Raw genomic sequence first — 26,286 nt, forward strand, 5'->3', positions numbered from 1 at the left:
TACGTAAGGAGCTAATTTAATCTGACGTAAGAAATTCAAAGGATACTTACTAACTATAATGCACCATTCTAGGTAATATGGATGAACAGAAACGAAGTAACTTAAGGTCATTACATTCAAGGATATTACAACCTGGCCCACAGGAGAAGAGCGAGACTATCTATTGAAGTCTAAAAAGAAAATATTAGTAGCTCTAATTACATATGGAAATAAAGTGGATTTACAGATTATCACTCTCTAGTTTAACCTAAACTGATACCCACAAAATGGGCAATGATTTAAATAAATTCCTACAAAGAAACACCAAATTCAATATACACTATCAAAAACACTTGTAAACACGCGAGGAAGCATCACTGACCGTTCTACTCCTTGGGTGACTGGTTCATGGAGGCATACATCGCCCAAGGAAAACCAATCACAATCCTTCCCAGTGGTTGCCATGTGACACTGGGGCAATGAAACTCTTTTTTTGCTGGAGACACTAAATTAGGACAAGTGAATTTAGGAATTCTGACAGAAATCTTCTCTTCCAGATGGATGCAACGCACAGAATGAAGGCAAAACAAAGATAAGCAGAGATGAGAAATGATGGGGCAGGGAGGAAGGGAGGCAGAGAAGGACAATGTGTGTGTGTGTTCACAGAGCTGAGTTTGTCATTCTTAAGGTCCTGATTTCTATTTCTGTACGTTCTATTAACTATTCCACAATCCCTTCAAGCTACACAAGACAAGTTATCTTTTTCATTTGTTAGTTTGAGTTGGCATATCAGTAGGATAGGCGAGGTTTTGACCTCACAGAGCTTATATCTAGATAGGCAAAACATACAATAAACAGGCAAGGAAATAAACAAGATCATTTCCAAAAATTATATGACAAAATTTCAGAAGACTTTCATGACAAAATGGCGTAACAAAATGACATAATGAAAATGACAAAGAAGAAAATAAAACAGGGAGATCAAAGATAGCGTGACCAGAGGAAGCAACATTAGACATGATCAACTCTTCTAATACAGCCCTCTCTCCATTGAGAGAGTATGGAGAAGAAAGTGATCTTACAAATCAGCAGAGCAAAATCTAAGAAAGAGAGACCCTGAGAGAAGAGCCTCACCCAAAATCACCCAGCAAGCTGGGGACAACGTAGGAACTGGAATTCTATTTCCTGTCTCCCAATCCAGAGCCTGGAATACATCAGCCCAGTTCAAGGTCAAGTAGGGTCAAAGGACTTGGCAGATTCCACGCTTACTCCTTATGTGATTTCAGGTAAGAGTAAACTTTTGGGCCCTCACTTCCTCATCTAGTAGTGGGAATGATAGAGCATCCACAGAACTGTGAGCTGAGATTTGAAAACCAATTTATGAGCAAGCAAACACTCTAGACATGGCATCTTTAAAAAAAAAAAAAGTTTTGTTCCAGTATAAAGCCAAATATTACACTACTATAAAAAAAATTGAAAGAGTAGAAAAAACATTTTAGAAATTATCCTTTATCTTAGTCTTTTTGCATTCATTTATCCAATTAATATTTATTGAGCACATGTATCCAGCAGTGTCTAATTCTATCACCACCCACACAAAGTTGCAGAGGTTACATCATTAGCCAATGTTATACCCTGCTTTTTGTTTTTAGATTGGCACCTTAGCTAACAACTGTTGCCAATCTTTTTTTTTCCTGCTTTTTTCTCCCCAAATCCCCCCAGTATATAGTTGTATATTTTCGCTGTGGGTCCTTCTGGTTGTGGCCTGTGGGACGCCGCCTCAGCATGGCCTGATGAGCGGTGCCATGTCCATGCCCAGGATCTGAACCAGTGAAACCCTGGGCCGCTGCAGCAAAGCACGAGAACTTAACCACTCGGCCTCGGGGCCGGCCCCTACCCTACTTTATTTACTTATAAAAATAACCATTTTCCTAGTTTTTTTTTTTTTTTAAAGATTTTTATTTTTTCCTTTTTCTCCCCAAAGCCCCCCGGTACATAGTTGTGTATTCTTCGTTGTGGGTTCTTCTAGTTGTGGCATGTGGGACGCTGCCTCAATGTGGTCTGATGAGCAGTGCCATGTCGGCGCCCAGGATTCGAACTAACGAAACACTGGGCCGCCTGCAGCGGAGCGCGCGAACTTAACCACTCGGCCACGGGGCCAGCCCCACCATTTTCCTAGTTTTTTTGTAATATGCTTTCCATAGTTTCATAATATTCCAATGTTTTATTCATTGAGCACATACATGACTGTAGTTTTTCAAATACATTTATGGTTGGAAGTTTGCTTAAATATCTAAATATATAAATGTTTAGTATTTCTTTAAATAAAAGGAAATTTTGCTTTTAATTTTTCTTCTGTAAATAATGCTGTAATGAACATCTTTGCGGTGATATATATATATTTTTTACTTTAGATTTTTATTTCTTGTTAAGATAGATTTCTGGAAGTGGAATTATTGAATTAGAGCGTAGGAATAATTTCAGGTACTTTGCGTCATGGTGCAAAAGTCCAAAAGGACTGTGCAAATGAAAGAACCAGTATGCCCTGTAACGCCACCAACTGGAGTCAGTCAGTCAGTTCTAGCTCTGAATATCAGCATCCATGCTCTGTGACCTGGAACAAGTCATTTTACCTCACTGAATACTCTCCCAATTTGTAAATAAGCCATCAAAAGAAAAATAATAAGGTGGTTCATAATATTCACTTCAGAAAATTGTTAGGATTAAAAATAAACACAGTTAAATTTTTTTTGGTAATAGTTGATTTGACAAATATTAATTATTCGATTAAGCTAAGAAAAAGACTGGATGGCTGGGGGGAGAGGTGGCTTGGAGGAAGCCTCACAGGTAACAGGTAACAGATAACATTATTACTACATTTGTATATTCATTTGGGTTACACAAATCCAGGCTGTGCTAGGAGCTTGGAATATAGTGAGTAACAAAAACAGATGGAGACCAGCATTACATAAAAAGTTATCGAAAGAACATACAATTACAAACCACGACAAACGAACTTTTAAATAAAGTAAGGGGAACAACGAAGGGGCTCTAGAAGATATCAAGCGACATCAAAAAGACAAACTTCAAAGGTGACTAGAGCCCTTAGCCCACTGAAGGGGTATACTTATCAGCAACCCCTTCTGGAACTTTTTATGTATTTGGGGCTCTCTCCGCTAACATCCCTAGGGGCTCCGAGAGAGCTACAAAATGGGCGGTGTGTCCAGACCGGAGGGGTGGGGCCCTGCCCCGGGGAGTGGCTCAGCACAGGATCCCCGGGGACAACCCCGGGCAGGTCTGGGGAAGGAGGTCGGGGCCATGGGCGCGGGCACCACGGGGTCCGACGACGCCGAGGCGCTGGACGCAGTGCTGGGCACGCTGCTGGCCGTACTGGTGCTGGTGGTGGTCAAGGCGGCCGTGGACGTGCTGCGGCGGCGGCGAGCGCACGCGACCGTCCTGGTGGTGGGCGCGGGGCCGGTGGGGCTGACCGCGGCGCTCGTCGCTGTCCGCTCGGGCCGGGTGCTGAAGCTGACCGTGCTGGACGCGTGCGCGCGGGGTCCGCTGCTGGGGCGCACGCAGCAGATTGCGCTGGACCCCCGCAGCGTCCGCTTCCTCCAGACGCTGGGAGTGGACTTCGACAACATGGAAGGCTGCTGGCGCAATGGCCACTTCTTCACCCGGGTCGGCGTCTTCCAGGAGCACCTGCTCAGCCTCCTGGAGAGGAAGGGCCAGCGGCCTGGCTTTCGTCTTATCCTGGGCACCAAGGTGAGGAGGGGTCTGGGAAAATAGACTGTCCCATCTTAGCCTCTCGACTCCCAATGTCAGCTGAACACAAGGGTCCAGTGACAACTAATGGACAAGATTGTCTTCTCTCCATGCCTTGTAATAGCAAAGCTAGAGTTGTCACGTCAGCTTTTTGACAGGGAGCAAGCAATTCACATGATAACTCAGTTTCTTCTTCTGTAAAATACAGATAATATTTGAGAACATCTTGAAAGTGGAATAATACTCCCACTTCATTAAAGTTTTTGTGAGGATTTCATGAGACAGTGCAAGTAGAAGGGCATTGCACAATCTGTTGCTCATAGGACATGCTTGGAAAATGAAAATTATCATCAACAGCTGCAAACTGATTTCCCAGAACTGGGTAGAAAAGGGCATTCATCTTTTTAAAAGTGACTGCTCAAAAATCAAATAGCAGGTGGCTCTAAGAAAAGAAGAGAAATTTCCTGAGTGCTCAAAGAACAATGAGAGGAAAATTAAAATGACAGTAATTTTCTAAGGTGTAGATTTAGCCAGAATGAGCAACCAAGATCAGCCCCAGTTTCTCAAGTTCCCTTTGAAGAGTGAACACTCTCAATTTTAATTTTTGTTGTTTTTTAACATATTATCATTTGAAAAACAAAATCCAGGGTACTGATTAACTTTATAATAGTACGGCTTTTTCACTTACAAAAACTCACATGGCATGATAAGCCATGATTTTTTAAAAGAATTTTCTGAGTCCTAATGTGTGATAACTCAAATTTGTCTAGTGGTTTTCTGCTTTGTACATATGGTCATCTCAACATAACCATATGATGTGGGTTTTTGCTATGTCATTTTAGTGATGAAGAAATTAAGGCTCAAAGAGATTAATTTGTTAAGGCTACAAAGGTTGGAAGTTGGGGAACCAGGATTAGAATCCATATCTGGATGACTCCAGGGCCAGTGTTCTTTCTAATACCTCATGCTGCCCCTCCCTTCTGGTGGCATACTACAGATTAAAATGAAAATTAGCATGTGGCTATATTATCTAATTAATCTATTAGCACTATTAACATGTATTATCATATTTATGTAGATTAAGTCTGGAAAGGAGGCTTTCAAGGTCAAACACCCAAAGGAAATCAAGTATGAAGCAGGAGTAATTTACAACAGATTAATGTTGTTTATAGCTGTGATGACACAATTTTCACAGTAATCAAAACCAAAACAGACTCTGGTCAAATGAAATGCACCAGTCATTTTGTCTACATACTACAAATATTTATTGTGGTATTTATATGTTGTGGTATTTATTTATACGTTATAAAATAAGTTTACAACGTATCAGGCACTGTTCCAGATTTTTAGACATGCAGCCATTAACAAACCCACATGATTGAAAAGGAATGCATTAAATTGCTAGTAGCTGTTAGTTCTGGGTGATAGGGTTTTATGGGTGAATTTCATTTTCTTCTTTGTTTTCCTTATTTTACATACTTTCTAAAATGGACATATGTTACTTTTAAATCAAGAAAATTGTTATATATATGTAAGTGGTCTTCAATGGACCAACTTATTTTGATACTTTGGTGCTTGTCAAACACATCCTACATTTATCCTCACTGACTCACTTGACAGCCTAATATTTCAGTAACCCAGATTTCCATTGATTTAAGTCACAGCCCACTTTGTAGGAAAAATACAGACATTTTTAATAGCTACAGTGCATCCACCAATTCAAAGAAAGGAGGTGGGATGAAGAAAAAAAAGAAAGAGAGAAATAATCATGTGAAGAAGAGACCAAGTCTTAAGAACTTTTTCATTTGCCAGTAGCATGGATCCAGTACCCAGAGACCAGCTTTCATCCAGGATACAACATTGGGAGTGGGTTATGACTATGCAGACTCACCCTCAGAAGAGTGGAGCAAAAGCAATCCTCACATGTACTAATTTTGTAGGGAAATTCTGACCAGAAGCAAAACATCATACTTATACTTCCCTCCTTCCAGTTCTTTCAAATATTTTCCATCAAGTTACTTTTGCCCAGCAATCTGTATACCACCAAAAAGAATAAGAACTCAGTCAAGAGATTTAAGTAAAGAAGATAGGGAAAGAAAACTTAAAAACTCAAAGGATTCTTTCCCTGAATCCAAAAATTACCAGAGAAGAAACTGACCTGATTCACAGGCATCTTCAGAGAAGGACAATCTTAGCAAATAACAACTCTTCAACTTCAGAGAGGAAATCCTCTTTTACACTTCATTTGCACTCTTTCTGCTATCTTTGAAGCCCCTTCTCCTTGTCCACTATGGAAGTTTTCTGTTGCCTTTCTGTATGTTAGTGTACTAAGGGTTTATGTTGTGTTAGCCTGTTAAAAGCCTCTTTTGCTGGGAAATTGTGTGTATATGTGTGTGTGTGTGTGTGTTAAAAGGGGTGAGATCTATGTAGTACCAGTAATGCAGAAAATGTGAAAAGCTTAAGTTGCTCTTTTGCCAGTGGAAAAATCAAAGCTGATGGTCCAGTTAAGATTGGTATGTTAGCAATAACCCAGTGATGGCAAAGATTGTGTTGGAGTCATAAATTTCTCTTTACAAATGCCAAGGGCACAGGCAGACATTTTATGAGTTCTGGGGATATTTATTCAAGAAGGTCTGGTTGATCTAGAGCTTTTGGGATTTGTTGGCAATTTTGTATGGTAAGAAAATATTTTTTTAATCAGAACTTTGTAGTGGTCAAAGGTCAAACAACTAATTAAAATTAACAGCAGTCTCAAATGAATGAATAACCACCAACAAACTAGAGAGGGAGGTTATCTCAGGTCGGCAACTCTCTAAATAAAAGAACAGTGTCATTAGGCAATAAAACTTTCTTGGCTTAACTGCCTAGAAATAAAAGGTTTATGTGGTTTAGCAGTTGTTGAATTGTTGGGTACAGAGAGAATAATCACCCTTGACATCAGATGTAATGCTGCAAAGTAATTAAGGTTCTAAGGTCAGACAGACCCAGGTATGAATTAAGGTTCTTTACTTGTTAACTAGAAAACTTGTCTGAGTTAACTGGGGCAAGTTAACTTCTGCAAGGCTCATTTCTCATCTGAAGATGGGAATTAAAATAGTACCTGCCTCTCCAGGTCATTGTGAGAATTGAATAAGACAATGTCCATAGGCTCTTTAGCAGATGTCCATAAGAATGCAGTGGATGCTAACTATTCTTGTTCTTTGTTTGCATTATTCCACTGTGAGCACATTTTACCAACTGTAGAGAAGATGACCCCTCCCTCAACACACATACATACTCTACCCTGGGCATCTGCTAGATTCTCCAAGCAGGGCAGGCCCCTGGAGCTGCTCCCCTGCAGCCAGATTCTCAGATCCCAAGTCCTGTGTGCTCACCTGCCATGACAAACACTGGAAGGTAGCCTGATATAGAGGAAAAGAGTAGGAATTAGTCAACCTGAGTTCATATGTGGGCTCCACCAATGAGACTGAGCAGGTGAGAGTAAGCAAAAGTTTTAACTTTTCAGATACTTGATGTTCTCCCTTAAGAACAGGATATACTTGGAGCCAGCCCTGGTGGTCTAGTGGTTAAAGTTCTGTGCTCTCCACCTTGGCAGGCCAGGTATGTTTCCCAGTCATGGAACCACACCACCCGTCTGTCAGTAGCCATGCTGTGATCGCGGTTCACATAGAAGAACTAGAAGGACTTACAATGAGGATATACAACCACACACTAGGGGTTTGAGGAGAATTAAAAAAAAGAGGAAGATTGACAACAGATCTTAGCTTGGGGCGAATCCTTCCCGGCAAAAAAAAAAATAGATTGGATATACTTGTCCCAGGCTCAAAGGATTATTGTTGAAGATTAAATGGAAGGAGATGTGTAGATGTGTCCAGTATAGTGCACGACACAAAGTAGATGTTTAGTTAGCGTTGCTTTACTTCCTGGCACTAAGTTTTGGGTCAGCCCTGTTCCAAGGTCTCCCTATCCAAACTATACAACTTTGGGGTGCTTCTAGTATAATCCAATACATAGAAACATGTGCAGAAGGTAGTAATTTTATCCCCACAAATATAGCATTGTACTTATTACACTGCAAATAATCATGCAATCGTAGACTACTCGGCTTGAACGTCTAGGACCAAAGAGGCAGCATGGGCAGAAAGATGCCTTGGGCATGTGTCAACATATGATGGCAGGCTGAGAAGGGGATGGGGAGAGGATACTTTGATTATTAAAATTATCTGAGTGGCATTGCAAGTCAGTTCCTTTCTCTCAGCTTCAGTTTCCTTCCTAGAAAAAAGAAGGAAATCTAACTAGAGTATTCTTCCTAGACCTCTCAATTCTGAAATTTTTACCACGCTCATCAGAATGGATCTTTCTGTCCAAAGTAAGTGGGATGGGCTGGTGGGAGGCAGCAGAGAGCTCTTGCTTCAGCCCTCTCTTCTCTCTCTCATCCTCCTCTGATATTTCTGTCCTGATTAGGAACAGTTCCCCTCTCCCATGCTTCTAGTTAAAAGAATTCCCAAGGCCTTCTTGACCATTCAGAGAATTCCTTAAGAGAGGAATGAAGAAGAAGAGCTCCACTGTATAAACAAGAACAAGCACATCCATGGTATTTATGAAATATACTTTACCACTTATTTTCTGTGTGGCCAACGATAAGTTCCTCAAATCCTCTGAGCTTTAATTTTCTTGTTTAAAAAGAAAAGTCAGTTGAGAGAATGGACAATAGCAACTTCCAAGTGTTGAGAGGTAAATAAGATAATATATGTTTTTAAGAGCCTGGCATAAGAAACACATTTACCCTTCTTTTAATTTAAGCCAAAAAAGGACTGTAAGCCTATTGAGATTACAGATAACTTATCTTTTTATACCCTCTATACCTTGCACATAGCCTGATATAACACATTATAAGAATATTTGCAGGATGAATTAAAACATAAGCAGATATTTTTAAACAAGGCAAAAGTTCTCAGCGCAACATTCAACTCTCGGATGAGCAGGAAAGAACAGAGGTGGGCCACCAACGTGTGGTCCAATTGCCAAATGCATGATGTTATGACAGATTGAGATTTTCCATTTTGTCATCCATGTGACACATCAGAGTCCCTGGACTAAGTATCAACCAAGGACCAATTTTTAACAAAACCAGGAAAAACCAACAAGTGGACATATGAGTGACAAAAGAGGTAAAAAAGAGAGTTTGGAGTTTTTTTAAACCAATACTCCTACATTTTGTGGGGGTTATGAAACCCATCAGGGAAGCTCGAGCCCTCCTCCCATAAAACACGTGGATGCTCATACACAAACCACTTGGTACACAGTTTCAGAAGCCCCATAAGCTCCAGTTTAGAATCCTTTATTTCAATCCATTTAAACTCTCAACTTTGTAGCCATATCAAACGTTAACTCATTATGGACTTCTGGCAAAACACGTGCAAGGAGTTAAATTGCATTGATTTTGAGATTCAGCCGTGCCCTAAGGAAAAACTTAAAGCTCCCAGAGTAAAAGACTTGTATGCTTGACAATGTAGGAAAGATTAAGTCTGTACTAAACTGCTCAGAAGACCTTTGCATTTTACAGCTCAGTTGCTGGGGAAGAGAGTGTTTACAGACCTCTCTCTGGGCAGGGAGCTGAGTTGAGGAGTTGTGGAGGGTCATCAGAAAGATTCTACCTCTGTGAGCCCAGACACCAAGACAGAGTCCGCGCGCTTCTCATTAAGCAGAGTTAAGAAGGGGAAGCTTTAGTTTCCATTTCACAGTTTCTAAAACTCGGGATCCTTGAGACCCCGGGGTTAGATTTCCTCCCCAAGACTTTAAGCTAAGACAAGTTAGAAGTCACAACCGGATGTTGGGAGCAAGTGTAGCTGAGGAGGTAATTCAGAGATGTCTTAGTCCATTTGAGCAGCAATAACGAAATACCATAGACTGGATGGCTGATAAACAGCAGAAATGTATTGCTCACAGTGGAGGCTGGAAGTCTAGGATCAGAGTGACAGTATGGTTGGGTTCTGGTGAGAGTACTCTTCTGGTTTGTAGACTGGCAACTTCTCGTTGTATCCTCACATGGCAGAGGAGGGCTAGAGGGGGGCTAGGGTCTCTTTATAAGGGCACTAGTTCCATTCGTGAAGGCTCTCCCCTCATGACCCAATCACCTCCCAAAGGCACCACTTCCTAATACCATCACCTTGGGGGCTAGGATTTCAACATATGAATCTGAGGGTGGGATGGGGACACAGACATTCAGCTGGCATATTTTGGATAATTCCAATGTTGACTGAATTTCTGAAAATGAGTGACTTTAGTATGAGTGTTAAGAGTGAGAAGTCTGGAGTGAGGCTGGTTGGGCTCAGATGTCACCCTTTGCCATTTACTGTCTGCATGATCTATGACAAGTGATAACTGCCTGGTAGTAGATGCTGTGGTACACCTAGATCCCCGCTCTACAATGCAGGCACTCATTCTCCCAGCTGCTGGAAGTGTTGGCTCCTGGTTGCTCATAGATGAGGCCCACCTGAGAAATTGCCCTCGGCTGACGGGAGCCGCTTCACTCAAGTTTATGCCCTCTTGTAGGGCAGCCTACATTGATGACAAGAAACAAAGATCTGGCCCCTTCCTCAATTCTGGGCCTTCCTGAAGGGCCATCCCAGCTTCAACTCTTTCAGTGGGATCACCTGAGGCCTATGTTGCAACAGCATCCCATTTCAACTTCTCCCTCTGCAACATTGCTTCCCTCCTGCCCTCCAGGTGTTAATCCTGAGGACACTCCCCAATAAGCTTGCTGCACAAAAATCTTGTCTCTGGATCTATTGCTTGAGAAACTTGACTTATGACACCTTAAAAGCCTCACTGTCCTCATCTGTAAAATTAACCTATATCATAGGGTTCTTTGAGGATGGAATGAGATAATGCCAATAAAGTGCTTGGCACAGGGTCTGACACAGAGTGAGCCCTCCAAGAACCCCCAAATTGACCTAGAGAATCAATGTAATCAGGATCAAAATCCACAGTGGCTTCTTGGCAGAAGAAAAAAGACAAAATATATAGAAATTGACAAGCTTATCCTAAAATTCATAAGGAAATGCACAAAACTAGAATAGACAAAATAATCTGGAAAAAGAAGGACAAAATTGGAGAACTCAAGTATCCTGACTTCAAAAGTTACCAAAAAGCTAGAGTAATCAAGATAGTATGATACTGGCATAGGGATAGACATAGATCAATGGAATAGAATTGAGAGCCCAGCAATAAACTCATATATTTATGGGTAGTTGATTTTTGACAAGGGTGCCAAGATCATTCACTGGGGAAAAAATAATCTTTTCAATAAATGGTGCTGGGACAACTTGATAGCTACATGCTTTAGAATCAGTTTGGAACCTTTCCTCACACTGTGTACCAAAAATAACTCAAAATGGATCCAAGACCTAAATGTAAGAGCTAAAACTGTAAAACTCTTAGAAGAAAACATAGGCATAAATCTTTGTGACTTTGGATTAGGCAATGGTTCAAGCAACAAAAGAAAAAATTAGTAAATCGGACTTCATCAAAATGAAAACGTGTGCTTCGTTGAACACCATCAAGAAAAGGAAAAGACAACCAACAGAGTGGGATAAAATATTTGCAAATCACGTGTCTGATAAGGGATTTGTATCTAGAATATAAAGAACTCTTTACAACTCAACAACAAAAAGACAGTCCAATTTAAAAATGGGGAAATTATTACATTATATTTTGACAATTATTTCTGCACATGAATCATCTAATCTTCTAGATCTGAGGGCTAACACTGTGTTTTGTTTCTTTCTGCATCTCCAGCACCTACCAAAGGAGTGGCAAAAAGCATGGGCTTTGAAGTAGGAGACCTATGTTTCAGTTATGACTCTGATACTTAACTAGCTTTTTGATATTGGTCAAGTTACTTCATTTCCTCAATCCTCATTTTTCTCTCCAGAAAATGGGGCTAATAATAATACCTACCTCATAAGAATTGTTGAGGTTGAATGCAAGCACACACATAAACCTCTTAGCACAATACCTAGGATAATAAATAGTTCCTAAATTGTAGCTACAATTATAAGAGTTAATAAAATTCTTGTGAGAGCCAGCCCTGATGGCTTAGTGGTTAAAGTTTGGCACTCTCACTGCTTTGGCTGTCTGGGTTCATTTCCCAGTCGCAGAACCACCCAATCCGTCTTCCAGTTGCCATGCTCTAGCAGCAGCTCACATAGAAGAACTATAAGGACTTACTATTAAGATATACAACCATGTCTTGGGGCTTTGAAGAGGAAAAAAAAGAGGAAGATTGGCAATGGATGTTAGCTTGAGGAAAATCTTTCCCTGCAAAAAAAAAAAGCTATTGTGAATAATGACATTATTGTTAATAACAGTAGCAAAAACAGACTAGCAAGTTTGCTTGCTTATCACTGCCTCAGTGCATCAACAGAAAACATCAGTGTCATTATTCACATCAATGCATACTCTGTTCATCAGCCCAACTTTGTTTCTTAGTTTACAGATGACTCCATGAGAAAGGTGGTAGTGCCAGACTGGCCCAAAATCATTGTGGTGGCTGATGGCTCCCATGGGGAGACCTGCTCTGTTCTGGGGCTCAGTCCAGATTATGTAGTGGAATCCTGCAATGCTTATGGAGCTAACGCCACCATCACGAGACTGGACCAGAGACAGGTAAGCCATAGAGCATCTTTCAGATTCTGTTTTTTCCCCATTCACTCCATTCTCAGCTGGAAGGTTGATTATTAGCTCATTTATGGTCCGCAGACAAGTCTGTTCTGCCTCTGGGCTCCTGTTTACAAAAAGCACTCAACCAGGTGGTTTCCAGGATATCTTGCCCAGGTGATCTTCCCACCTAGCTGCACAATGGCAACTCCACAGGCTGAGTCATCTGCATGGGGAGTGTTAGGGACTGGGACTTCTCTAATCAGTCTGTGCTAATCACGCAATGAACATGACTTGGCATCAACCCAGAATGCTCAATCTTCAGGCAAATCATCAACCATCTCAAATAAAATGGGTCATAGAATCCATTACCCTCTCTTCTAGGAACTGTTCAGTCATCTTACACACACTAGGCAGTAACCAGAGTGGTCCAAACTAAGAGATGGCATGCTCATCAGCCATTCACAACCAGGATGAAAAGATAGTCAACTTTTCATTGTAAAAATGAACTACTTGGGCCCACCTGCCTTATCTGTAAGTCTCCCTTTCCCAACTTCACAAGTGTTTAGGAATCATAGGAGTTTATATAGTCCAAAGGGTATGGGTACTGTCAGTCTAGCTTCTACACTTGTCTTAAAGTCTTCATGACAATTGTTTGGAAGTCTCAGTCACCTCAAACAAAAAAGTACCTCAGTAACTAGACTTCCTTGGTCTCTAGAAAAATAAAACATTAAGGAACCAGCAACATTTCAAAGAATATTTTGTAAAAAAAGTATAATCATCCTCATCAGTTCATTCAATCCCATCTTATTAATTCTTATTCTGCTTAGAGCCAGTTTTTCCATTAGTTCTGGAAGTTCTTACCCACTTCTGTTTTATGATCTTAAAGTTACCAGAAACCTATATTCTAGAATATTTGTCAGAGTCCTTTCTACGAATCTCTCTGAAGATGAAGCACCTTTGCAAAAGCAACAGAGTAAAACAATAACTATCTGTACATAACAAAAAGACTTTTAAAAAATGGCCATGGTTAAAGATCTGATGAGAGTTCCTTATCAAAAATGTAATTATTTCTGTGGCATACAATAATTTAGGATAACAATTGGACAATGAGAGTACTGACAAATTTCTGGAAACTTTAAACAATGTCTGGAATACCTATATTAGTGACATATATCCATTCACATATAACCTAAGAAGGTTTATCATCACTTCTTATTTGAGAATGCTTCCCATGTAACTAAACATACCAAATACACCTACTAGTTTAACATCTCTCTTTTACAAGGTGAGAGACAAATCCCCTTTGAGATTTTTCCAGGGGCCCTCTGAGATATCTCAAAGTTACTTTGAGGCCAAAAAGATATCATTTAGAATTTGATTTGGGGAAGTTATTAAGCTGTCAAAAGGTTTGAACATTTGACTAAATAGGATCTCAGATCATTATGAAATAATACTTTATCTTTTGTCACTAAAGTGACAATAGAAGGTTTTAAAGGCAAATACAAAAGGTGACATAGCTGTGAGCAAAATTTAGTTCTTTTAATAGTGAGAAGACTGGGTTTTCTCAAGTAATCAAAGACTTGATAAAGTTAACATGATGCACAGTAAATTATTTTGGTAAGACATGAAATCTTTGCTTTCCGGATAGATTACCCAAAAAGTAATTTTTACCAAAAGATAAAAAAAACACCTTTCACCATCTCTTATCAAGAGCAGACCAATAGTCCAAGAAAACTTTGTTCTTAGGAGAGAGAACCAGATTCTAATTTTGCATAAGTGTACTTTTCATATTAAAACTCATCCTTTAGGGGGCTGGCCCCATGGCCGAGTGGTTAAGTTTGTGCACTCTGCCTCAGCGGCCTGGAGTTCACCAGTTCGGATCCTGTGCGTGGACCTATGCACCACCTCATCCAGCCATGCTGAGGCAGCATCCCACATGGAGGAACTAGAATGACCTACAACTAGGATATACCACTATGTACTGGGGCTTTGGGGAGGGAAAAAAACCCTCGTTATTTAAAAACTTGAATAAGTCCATTCCAGTTTTAGTCAGCTTAACCACACATAAAATTCCCTTTCCAAGATTCCTTTTCCACAACCTTCTACACCTTTTTTTTTTGTGTAGCCATTGAGGTTTTGTCCTATGTTTTTTTCCCTTTCTCATTCTGGAACAATGTCATTCTACTTTCCTTACCTACTTTTCAAACACATTCATTTTCCTTCACTCTTATTATTTCTTAGTAGTTTTATTTATATATGTTTTTTAGAATTCTTAACCTTAGGATCCTTTATTCCTACTTAAAAACAAAGAAGTAAACAATTGTGGACTGTCACACTAGCATTCTGTGTATTGGCAATTTATAAATACATTTCACAATTTCTAGAAGTATATGCTTCCTCATAGTAAATTTTTCAAGGTGGCACAAAACATTTTTACTAATAACTGAAATATCTTTAGTTCCCCTGTAAAAGGAAGCCAAGAGTGGACAAATCTATGTTCAGTAATTAAGCTTTCAGTATTTTATCTTATTTGGAGAGGATCTAGATATTCACTGAATTTCCATCATTTAACCTTTCAGTATAACTTTAAGGTTTCAAGTTACCAAAAAGATTTTGGAAACTGTTTTTAAGAAGACATACCATAAAGCACAATTATTGTTGAAAAGTTCATTTATAAGTTCTTATCTTACTTACATCTATTTAATTTGCTTATTCTTAACAATTATGTTTATATTACTCATAAAAATTTAATGAGACATCAAACTGCTAACCATCACCTTAAGCTATCGTTTGGCTGACAAATTCTGTAACAGAGATATCATAAACTTATTTGACTTTTAGTAAACCTAGGGAGAATACAAGAATTATATTTAGTGCTGATACCTCCAGAGACATGCCTCTTTTAATTAAACAAACAAACTTAAGCTAGATTTTATTTACTGAAAATTATCCTAGATCATGTGAATTTGAAAAACACTTGGATTAGCTTCTATATTTCTGAGTATACTTGATTTATATAAATGCTCTTTGTCTTTAAGCCAATTAAATAGAGCTCTTTACAAATTAATTTTGGCAACACCATCCAGAGGTAGAAAAATATCACACATCTATAACATACATACATAGATGTACATAAACATACAGACAGATTCAGAGACCTTATAGCATTCCTTTAAAAATTTTACCCGTGAGACAGACACAATAATGCAAAACTCATTAATTTGCAAAAGAACAATTGGATCTAAATTGTGTTTCTGGCAGACAGAATAAGTTAAGCTTACCTGCTCAGATGGCTAAAGTTTTTACTAATATTTGTGGAAAAGATTTATGATTTTCCATTCAACTAATTTCCAAATAGCTTTTTTTCCTGAGAATTACCTCCCTGAATTTGCATTTCAAGAGATGTCTCTGGATTTCTAGAGAAGACCAGATAGAATATTTATATCTCAGCTGCACAGAGAAAGGATGTAAGTTTCTCCAAGAAGGGCTTTTGTTTCCTAAATTCAAGTCTTTCAAAAGCCTTTTGCAAGCCTTTTGAGATGAATGGGGAGGTTTTGGGATTGTTAAAAAGGATAGGTGGGCTGTGAATTGTTTCTAGAGCTGCATTTCTGTTCTTGTAAAGACTCAATTTGTAAGACAAGTACAGTGTGGTTTTTTTGTTTTTTGTTGTTTTTTTGTTTTGCTGAGGAAGATTCACCCTGAGCTAACATCTGTGCCAATCTTCCTCTATTTTTCATGTGGGTCACCACCACAGAATGGCTGCCCCCGAGTCATGTAGGTTTGCGCCTGGGAACTGAACCTGGGCCGCTGAAGAGGAGCATGCTGAACTTCACCACCAGGCCAGAGGGCCGGCTCAAGGACAGTTGTTTTTAATTCCTCAAAGAATTGGTTTGTAAACTGAATGATATCGTATCAAGACTCTGACCCAACCATCCAACTACAGTATCCTCAATTTGCTTCTTTATGTCAGGGAAAAGATCTTCAACTAAAAAGGAAATCAAAAGATCCCTATAGTCTAGATTTAGAGCTGTGTTCCTTTGAAAGGTTTTAGTAAATCCTTCCACAGCAGCTTCAGAATGTTTTTCATTCCCTCAGGGTAAGTAGTTTCATTTTAGCTTAGGGGAGAAGGCCTAAGAAAATGTTCCTATCAGGCTCTGAACATCAGCCTCCAATTTGGCCAACTTCTGACTGAGGGGGGGCAGAATATGCCACCCCAGAATGTGCCACTTTGGCATATGGGTTATTCTGAGCTGAAGACAATCAGGGCCCAGCAGACTCAGGAAGAGCTTTTAACCTCCCCCTTAACTGCCTTGAAGAATTTAGATAGGAGGCCTATACCAGGAAGTGGGCCTGTACCAGGAAGAAAGATTATTACTGGAGATAACTTTTTATATCAGAAAGACTTATCTGCATGGCGTGGCAAATATTTGTTTACCAAACATTTGTTCTTGTCTTCTTCCTATGAATTGTCTTCCTCCCCTTTGAAGCCCCACACCCTTAGCCACCCTTCTCCTTAGCTCAGTATGGTATATAAGCCTCCATTACCTGACTGCTGGAGAGTCTCCAATTTTTATGGGGCTCCCTTATGTATGAAATTTGTGTAATCTGTTAATCTGCCTTATGTCAGTTTAGTTATTAGACCAGCCAAAGAAGCTAGAAGGGAAGAAGGGGGAAGTTTCCGCCCCTACTGATCATAGCGCTACTTAAAATTTTTTCAAATATTTTGTGAGGTTTCAGCCAGGAGAAACAGTAAACATTCCTGGCTGTATTAAACAACCCCACGGACATAGGAGGGTTCCCCATAAAAGACCCAAAAGATACTGCCCTCCCAAGATCCAGAGCGACTCCCACAGACAGCCAAAAGAAAGACAGATTTAGACAGTTTCCCTGAGAGCTGGCAACAGTTTGTAGGATCCTAGCTGCAAATGGGGTACAGCCCACATTTCTGTCCAGCCATATTTTGGGGGCCGCAACCTGTTGGTTGCCAAGCCAAATTCTTAGGACACAAAATGAGACCAACAAGAAGGCAATAGCTATCCCTGGGAGAGGAAGGATCAGTAACCAGTGTTTTTTCCTGCCAATCTGAATTTGGAAAGGAACGGACAACATGAAATTTTACCTTCCACTCTCCACAGGCACCACAGATAGAGATCTGAGAGAGATGACTTTGGTAAGAATTCTTGCCCTTTGCCAGCTTCTGCCAATTGTCCCTGGATGCTCTCTGCAGGCTTTTCCAGTTTTTAAGTTGGACCCAGTCCAACTCTGGCTAGTTTCTGGACCCAGTCCTGAAAAAGTGCTCACTCTGAAAGCTCAGAACTCGAAATCCCAGGCTCCAGGATCCAAGAGGGACATGCCCAGCACCCCCGGGGGCAGGGAGAAGGCAGTGAGCTCAGGGGACTCAGCAGGTACCCTTGCCCGGCTGCTCATCACTCCTGGGGGCTGTTGGGGGTCTTCTTTGGTTCCCTCTTCTGAGGCCAGAACTGTTAAAAGATAAACTGAGGCATATTAAAAATTTTAAGAGTTTACTTGGGCAAAAATCGATTCAAATCAGGCTACACCAACCCGGAAGTGGTTAAGACGGCTCTCCCAACAGGCTTTTACAGGAAAAAGATGGAACTTAAGTAAGGCAACCATTGACTGGCTATAGCTTAAAGCCTAGCTGGCTGTTTGTTATGGTTGCTTTTAGTGTTTGGTTTCATAGCCTTGAGGCATTTACAGGTTTAGATTTTGGTTTTCTCAGGTAGGTCACCATGGCATTAGAGCCACCTCAGTCAAATGGCCTCCTTGTTTAATTAATTTAACACCGGTAAACATAAAGTGTTTTCCAGAGTTCTGTGAATCATTCTAGTGAATATTGAACTTGAAGCGGGTCATGGGAACTCCCAAAACTGTGGTTGGTCAGAACAGTGTGGGTAGGCACCCCATTTGTGGCTGATGTCTGGAGTGGGAGCGGTCTTGTGGGACCGAGCCCTTGAGCTGTAGGGTCTGTGTGAACTCTGGGTATATCAGAATTGAATTGAATTATTGGGCACCACTTGGTGTTGGACAGTTGGTTGGTATTGGAAAACACCTCAGAGAGAAGCATCCAAGCTGTCGGAGCAGCTCAGCCCTTTCCCCTCTTTTCCCAGCTGCACCATTCTCTGTCTGGAACTGCAAGAGCCTTAACTCTCCTCTTTTACTAGGGAGCTTCCTTTTCCTCCCCGCTGGGCCTCAGGAGGAGGAGAGGTGGCCTTCACGATCGCATGTGCTTGACCACAAGGCTGAGCTCTCTGAGCTTCACTCATTTTACAGGAAACAGACTCTGTTTCTAGCTTTATCGCTGCAACAGAAAGTGATGTGCTAAACTGATACAACCCAAAGCAGAGGGAGAACTGGGGTGTGAGCAGCATGTCTTCCCGTTTCTTGTTGGCCCAGGAAGTTGCCACAGCCCACGATGTGTGCAGAGCCAGGCAGATGGAAGGGCATTCTCAGCTGCCACAGAGAGCGAGACTGACAGACCACCCCTGCAGGGGCTCCTTCAGGGAGGGCACGCCCACTCCTTCAGCACTCAGCTGCTCTGAGCACACCCAGGGTTGCAGTTCTTGGTGCTCAATTCTGGCAGTCCCCAGTCAGTATCACCAACCAGGGGGCCCGCCATCCCCTGGAGCCTAACGGGTTCTAACACCCAGCTCCTTCAAGTTGGACCCCACCCCTCTTTTTTTCTCAGTGATCCACACTCAGGAATTGAGCAGCTTTTCCTTTTTAAATCCTCAGATCACAAAGGGTCTGGTTAAATTCTCTTTCTCAAGCAATAGAAGCTACTATCTCCTTCCGAAAGAGAGTTGTAGTGCTGAAACAGCCACAGGCGATATGGACATAAATGGGCTGGACAGGACTGTATTCCAGTAAAAAAAATTTTTTGTTGACAAAAATAGGCAGCTGCCAGATTTGACCTGCAGACTGTAGATTGCCAACCTTGGATCCACACATAAGCCCAAATAATTGCCTTTGTGTCATTCTTATATTATTAAGGCATGTCCAGGGCTTCCTGCACTTCTATTTAATTTAATTGAACATGCTGCATATTAGTCATAATGTACCACTCAGTTAAAATTCTCTATATTTGCTGAATTCTGTTATTCTCCCTCTGCCTTTATATGTCTGTTTGCTTTATTGCATGATTTGTACATTGGCAAAAAAAAAAAAAAAAAGGATATTTACTTTCTCGGTCACTCACTGAGTATATTAGCACAGCAGTTCTAATATGACAAATAAAAAATGTAATTAGTTATTCTCAATGATTATCCTCATTCTAGTAAGCAGATCCTGTAAATGCATACTTAGAACTTCTAAAGATCACTGGTAATCACATCAGTGTGATAGGTTTCCATCAAGGGTAACTGCTTGTTAAAATTCCGGTCTGTGTAATTTCAGAGTTTAAAGAAGATTGCTCCTTTATGAGCACTTCTATAAAAATGCCTCTGGAAGCAAGTCAGTGCATCCCTCAAACTCTTCAGGACTGACTTTGTGTTCAAAACCCACTTAAACATTTAACAAATTTTTGGTAAGTCGTGGGGCTTGAAGTCCATCGGAAGTTGGCCACGTGCTCTGAGCTGTGAAGGAATCTGTTGCTTCTTTCTGCCATCTTGGGCTAGTGCCTCTGTACTTCTAATGAATGTCGTAGAGACTAAATGAGAGTGTGATCAAGAAAGCAGGTGCATAACAGCCATTCGATAAGTGCTTCTTTGAAGCTGAGGGTAAACTGGAAGGAGAACTAGTCTTGGTCTCAGAAGCTCCCAGTTCTTGTACTGAGCCTGCCTCAAGTTCACCGAATGGCTCAGGACAAATCATATCTTTCTTGGTCTCAGTTTCCTGGCTTCCCAAGTGGGCAAACAGGACCAGACCTCTGACATTCCTTGGAAACCTTTGTTTCAGCAGTCTTCTACCCAGACTCGCAGAGAGGCTCTCTTAGTACATACCAAATAGCATGCAGCAACAGTGTTTCTCAACTTTTTTTCGTTATCACCCCCGTAAGGAGTCTTTTTAGACATTTTTTCGCTTGATTGCAACCCTGCTTTCCCGCCATGTAGCCTTCACCCAGTTTCCCCTATGGCAATATCTTATATAACTATAGTACAATTTCAAAGCCAGAAAGTTGAGTAATGGTCAAATTTGGGTTGAGATGCCAAAAAACATACAAATTAAAAAATGCTGACAGACCCCATATTTTCAATTTGTCAGACTGTACCCCACAAAGACAACTTAGTCTGGTTTCTGCCCCTCACAAGGCATCCAGGATTCAGAGAAAAAAGTCTCCTATGTACTGTTGGTTCAGGAGAAATGAGCAAGTGGAGGAAGATGCAAGCCGTAATGATGTTTCCTTATTCTTTCACTCAAAAACATTTAATAAGCCTTTATTATGTTCACGGAATTGTACCAAAAGTATGCTGATAAATATCTAGAGTGATTCCAGATCGTGTCCTTAGATTCTCCACCCTCAAGGAGGAGGAATTAACTCCCACTCCTTAGGTGTGGGCTGCATACAGTGACTTCCTTCTAGAGAGGACACTGTGGAAAGAGAAGAGGAGACAGTAACTCTACAGGGGAGAAACCTGATAAACGCGACTGCAGCAAGGCGGTCAAGGTCAACATCAACAGTGATAAGTCATGGTGACACCCTTGATATGATGTGATGAGAACAAGACTTTATCTCTGTGGTCATTTTCCCAAATGCTCACAGCCACAGACTAATCATGAGAACAATATCAGAGAAATCTCAATTGAGGGACATTCTACAAAATACCTGATCAGCGCCCCTCAGAACAGTCAAGGTCATCAAAAACAAGGAAAGCCTAAGAAACTGTCGCAGTCTGGACGACCTAAGGAGACATGAAGACTAAATGTACTGTGGTGTCCTGGATGGGATCACAAGATAGAAAGGAAATAGGGGAAATTTGAGTAAATGTGAATAAACTTTGGACTTTCGTTAATAATATTGTATGAATGTTGATTTGTCTTAAAAAAAAAAGGGAGTCTCTCTAGAAATTGGACTGCAATAATTCTTTCCAACAAATGAATATTTTTCTGCAGACTAGTGTTTTAACTGACACTCTCTTTTCTCAAGTTTAAAGAGACTCAGGGATAACATGGGTGATTGAAATCTAAAACAAAACCAAATCCTTGTTAATGATTATATTCAGCTTGTCCTCATCCATTTTCTCCCTAAAGTGAATAAGGCAGAACAAAAAAAGTATCCAAGGGTGGAGAGAAGGTTCTAGAACCAGACTGGCTCCACCCTTTGCTGGATGTGCAGCCCAGATAATTTCCTCAACTTATCAAAGCTTCAGTTTACTCACCTTAAAATAAGGATAATAATGCCTTCCCCATAGGCCTTTAAACATAATGTCTGATCAGTTCTTAATGCATAGTGACTACTTCATATGGTTTACCTTACTGCAATGTGTCTCAGTTCCTTCCACTGTAAAATATCACCAGTACTAGTGTCTACTTCAAAGTTTAGGTTGGATAACATATGCAAAAGGCTTGGTCAGTGCATGATACCTATTAAAGATTTAATAAATACATATTAGTTTTCTTATTAAAACTTCATCTCTGCAGCCCTGGGTGGAAATACATATTAGCAATTAATTCCGAAAGTCAAACAGTAGAAGAAAATGCTATAGAGAAGTGGTTCTTGACCAGGGATGATTGTACCCCGGGGACATTTGGCAATGCCTGGAGACGTTTTTGGGCATCACACTTGGAGGAGAGTGTGTTGTTGGCATCTAGTGGGTAGAGGCCAGGGATTTCTACTACGCATCCTGTGATGCACAGAACATCACTGACCCCATCCCTAATAAAGGATTATCCAGGCCCCAGGGTCAACAGTGCTGAGGTTGAGAAACTCTGGGCTAGTTCAGTGGTTACCAAAGTCTGCTGCCTAGACAAGCAGCATTAGCACTACCGGAACTAGTTGAGATGCCAATTCTCAGGGCCCACCTCAGCACCCCAGAATCAGATACTGTGGAGGGTAAGGCCTAGCAATCTGTGCTTTAATAAACCCTTTGGGTAAATGTGCTCCTTAGAGTCTGAGAAGCACTGGAGTAGCACATGAGATGGTGTGAGTCATAGAAATTCCACTCACTGATTTATCTGTTTATGAAGGATTGTGTTCCTCGCATCCCAGATTCGATCTGGCACTACCACTAAAAGATCACTTTTTTCAAAAATAGCCTACAATAATTCAGAGAGGGAAACTCCTCAGTTTATTAATTACTTAGGTGGAAAAAGTTATCACAGATTGCTAACTGGTGGGTTAAACATACACCGACAGATGATAAAAAAAAAAAATAGGAAGAGACACAGTAATTGGTATAATTTGAACAAGAAAGGCAATCTGTTCAATTTTAACAGGAACACGATTATTAACAATTTTAACATTTTAAACAAGGATTAAAATAATTAGGTTATTTTCAAGGAATATGGGAGTCATTGATTATTACCCAACCACTGGTACTATTACTTTACGTGTATTTATAACCATCCACTCATTCACTCCCTGAACCTTTTTTGAGCACTTACTATTTTCTAGGTACTATTCTAAGCAGTGGGGATGGAAAGATACTACATGTTCCAGTCCCTAAAGCAATAGTTCTCAATCCCGGCTGCAGCTGACAGTCACCAAGGGCGCTTCTAAAAGCTGCTAATGCCCCAAGTGGCTCTTCTAGAATGCTGATTATGTTTGTTTGTGTTTTAACCTGAATTGTGATTATGGTGGTATGTTCACTTTGGGACAATTCAAGATGCTGTACATATATGATTTGTGAATTTTCCATATATATGTGAATTTTCTATATATATACTTCAATTTAGATTATTTTAAGAAATACCAATGCCTGCTTCTTACCAAAGATCATATCATGTATATTAGAAACTTCAAAGGTAGGACCCAGGCACTGGCTTTTGGTTTTGTCTTAGATACTCCATGGCTGACCACAATGGCAATATTCAGTCATGCTAGGTGGGAGTGACTGATGTTGCACCAGTGGGGTAAAAACTCAGTTTCACAAGGGACCTCAATCAATGTTTACTTGTTCCTTTCTGCTCTCAGTCAAATTGGGAAAACAGTTTGGTTACTTCCTTAACTGTATGCTCTCTGTTGGGTATACAGTTAGGACATCTTCAAAATAACTGGAAAATATTACAACACCAGGCCTTTTGCCATATGACAACAGTCAGCTCAAACAGAGGAGCAGCTGCTCCTTAGAGTATCAGCTCCCCAGTTATCAACAGACCCCACTACCCCTACTTTCTTCCCAACATGAGCTTGGTCATCCATTTCCTTTTTATCCCCTTGCTTAAGCTAGAGCTACTCCCAGACAGTGACTAATACTCGTTTAGGTTGACCTGGGTTGGCATTTAAATTTGCAACACCTGCTCTATCAACTTTTTAAAAATTTATTCTCAGTCAATTGGGGAAACAGTTATGTTACCTCTTTAACTGAGAGCTGTGTGCAGGGAGCCTTGTTCATCTTTGATATCCTCTATCCAACCTTTCTCAAATGTTTTCTCTGAGAGAATCAGGGCCTTCCACCTCTATGTTTGAAATGAATTAACTTCTCTTGTATGCATCCAAAATGGTACCAGCTGTGTATCACCCTTGGGAGAACTGAGAAAATAGTCCCTGCTATGGTCTGAATGTTTGTGTCCTCCCGCCCAAATTCATATGTTGAAATCCTAATGCCTGATGTGATGGTATTAAGAGGTGGGACCTGCGGTCAGAATCAACCAGAAAGCACTGTCATTATAATTCTTTTTCTCCACAGTCTCTCCAACCTGCTTTTCCTTCCCCAGGTGCCCACACCAGAAATCCGAGCCCACAACCTCTACCTCGATCTCTCTGCTTATGGGATCGAGTTCACTTCTGCAAAAAAGGAATCCCCAATCTCGCATCAGGCAGTCAAACAGCCAGGTTTCCACCTGAAAATCTACGGAACCTTCCGCCACCGATATATCGCTTTGGCATGTCCAGCTTCTGATTCCAAAGTTGTTAGATTTCTCCGTCATACTGTCAGCTCCTCAGTAAGTACGGGGAGAATGGGGGTAGGGAAGCACTTGTTTTTTATCAGCTAAGAAACTCTATAGTACTTTGAATTTCACTTTGTGTACTTTTATTTTCAAATAAAGATTGTCATCAATACTGCTCTATATACAAATATGTAAACAGCTTTTATTGATTTCTTAAAAGCAGTTCTGTAACTCTAACCCAGAGTTTTTTTTTTTATTTAAAGATTTTATTTTTTCATTTTTCTCCCCAAAGCCCCCCAGTACATAGTTATACATTCTTCGTCGTGGGTCCTTCTAGTTGTGGCATGTGGGATGCTGCCTCAGCATGGTTTGATGAGCAGTGCCATGTCTGCGCCCAGGATTCGAACCAACGAAACACTGGGCCACCTGCAGTGGAGTGCGCGAACTTAACCACTCGGCCACGGGGCCAGCCCCTAACCCAGAGATTTTTAAAAAATGTTTCTATTCACAATATTTGTAAATCAGGTAAATTGTCATATTCTTAAATGACAAATTCCTGAGATATGAATGTAAACTTTCATTATTAATGATCTATTGCTGTGTAACAAATAACCCCTAAGTTAGTGCCTTACAACAATATTTATGATGTCACCATGTCTGTGGGTCAGGAATTCAGGTGTGGTTTAGCTGGTTACCTCTGGCTCAGGGTCTCTCACAAGGCTGCAGTCATCTCAAAGCTTAACTGGGGCCATTGTGTGTGTGTGTATGTGGGTGTGAATCTGTTTTCAAACTCGCTCATGTGACTCTTGGCAGGAGATACCAGATCTTTGCACATGGGCCTCTCTGTAAGGCAGCTTATAACATGGAGGATGGCATCCCTCAGCATGAGTGAGCAAGAGGGAGAGAGGCTGAACACCCAAGATAGAAGCTGTAGTCTTTTTATGACCTAATCTTGGAGTGACATCCCATTTCTTCTGCCATATTGGATTCATTAGAAGAGAGTTGATCAATCAAGTCCACATTCAAGGGGTGGATATTACACATGGGCATGAATACCAGGAGATGGGGATCACTGGGGGCGATCTTAAAGACTGCCTTTCATACCCTGTGAGCATTAAGTCGGAGATGTCCTTAATCAACACACAGCATTGCTATGACTCTAAATAGTTCAAAAACATATTGGATTGTTTTTCTGGGCTTATTGTTTAGTTAACAAAAAATTATTGGAATAAAATATATTTGGGAAATAAAAGGAAAAGAGAGGAAGGGAATTAGCCTTAGTTCCCCCATATGCACACACTTTTATTTTTCCTTCAATTCTTATCCAAATACATAAATATTTTTACATGGTTACAATTATCATGTGTAGTCTTTGGTGTCCCATTTTTTTCTACTTAGCATCATATCATAAAGAATTATCCATGTTTCTAGAGAATCTTTATAATCATCATTTTAACATACTGGAGGTCCTTATTATCTCAAGATCATCTGCTCTCTTAAAGTAAGGCCTTAAGCTTCATTACAAGGTAACCAAAATTGTGTTATAAATGGAGGGAAAACTGTAGCTATAAGTTATGAGAATAAGTTTCTTTTATGTGCTATGTATTCAAATGTGGGCCGTAATAGCAGCTTTGCTGAATCTTAGAATAAAAAGTGAATCAAATGTTCATTTATTTTTGGAGGGGATGGTTCATTTTTCCTGCAAAATTATTTGATAGTGTTATAGACCTTGCCCTTCACAATTGACTTGCACATTAGGAACATAAAGAAAGTCTCATCTGCAAAAACAACATTCAAGAACTTCATGAATCTTTTAACAGTGCCATTTTTCTAGCCCTTTAATCCAAATATACTTTTTAAGTGCCTCCCATC

General features: G+C 40.4%; 1 protein-coding gene across 2 annotated transcripts in view; it reads left to right on the top strand.

The window, feature by feature from the left end:
- Positions 1–3,251: 3,251 nt before the first annotated feature.
- The window catches only part of LOC106782975 (uncharacterized), a 32,010-nt gene continuing 8,975 nt past the window's right edge, over positions 3,252–26,286 (top strand). The window contains exons 1-3 of one of the 2 annotated variants that reach the window (XM_070262083.1): positions 3,252–3,744; positions 12,238–12,414; positions 24,241–24,468. In XM_070262083.1, coding sequence (XP_070118184.1) covers positions 3,298–3,744; positions 12,238–12,414; positions 24,241–24,468 — 852 coding nt within the window. In that variant the 5' untranslated portion in view covers positions 3,252–3,297. The remainder of the gene's footprint in view (positions 3,745–12,237; positions 12,415–24,240; positions 24,469–26,286) is intronic. The other variant, XM_023636880.2, reaches the window with a different exon arrangement.

This window comes from Equus caballus, chromosome 3 (genome assembly GCF_041296265.1).
Source record: "Equus caballus isolate H_3958 breed thoroughbred chromosome 3, TB-T2T, whole genome shotgun sequence".
Lineage (NCBI taxonomy): Eukaryota > Metazoa > Chordata > Mammalia > Perissodactyla > Equidae > Equus > Equus caballus.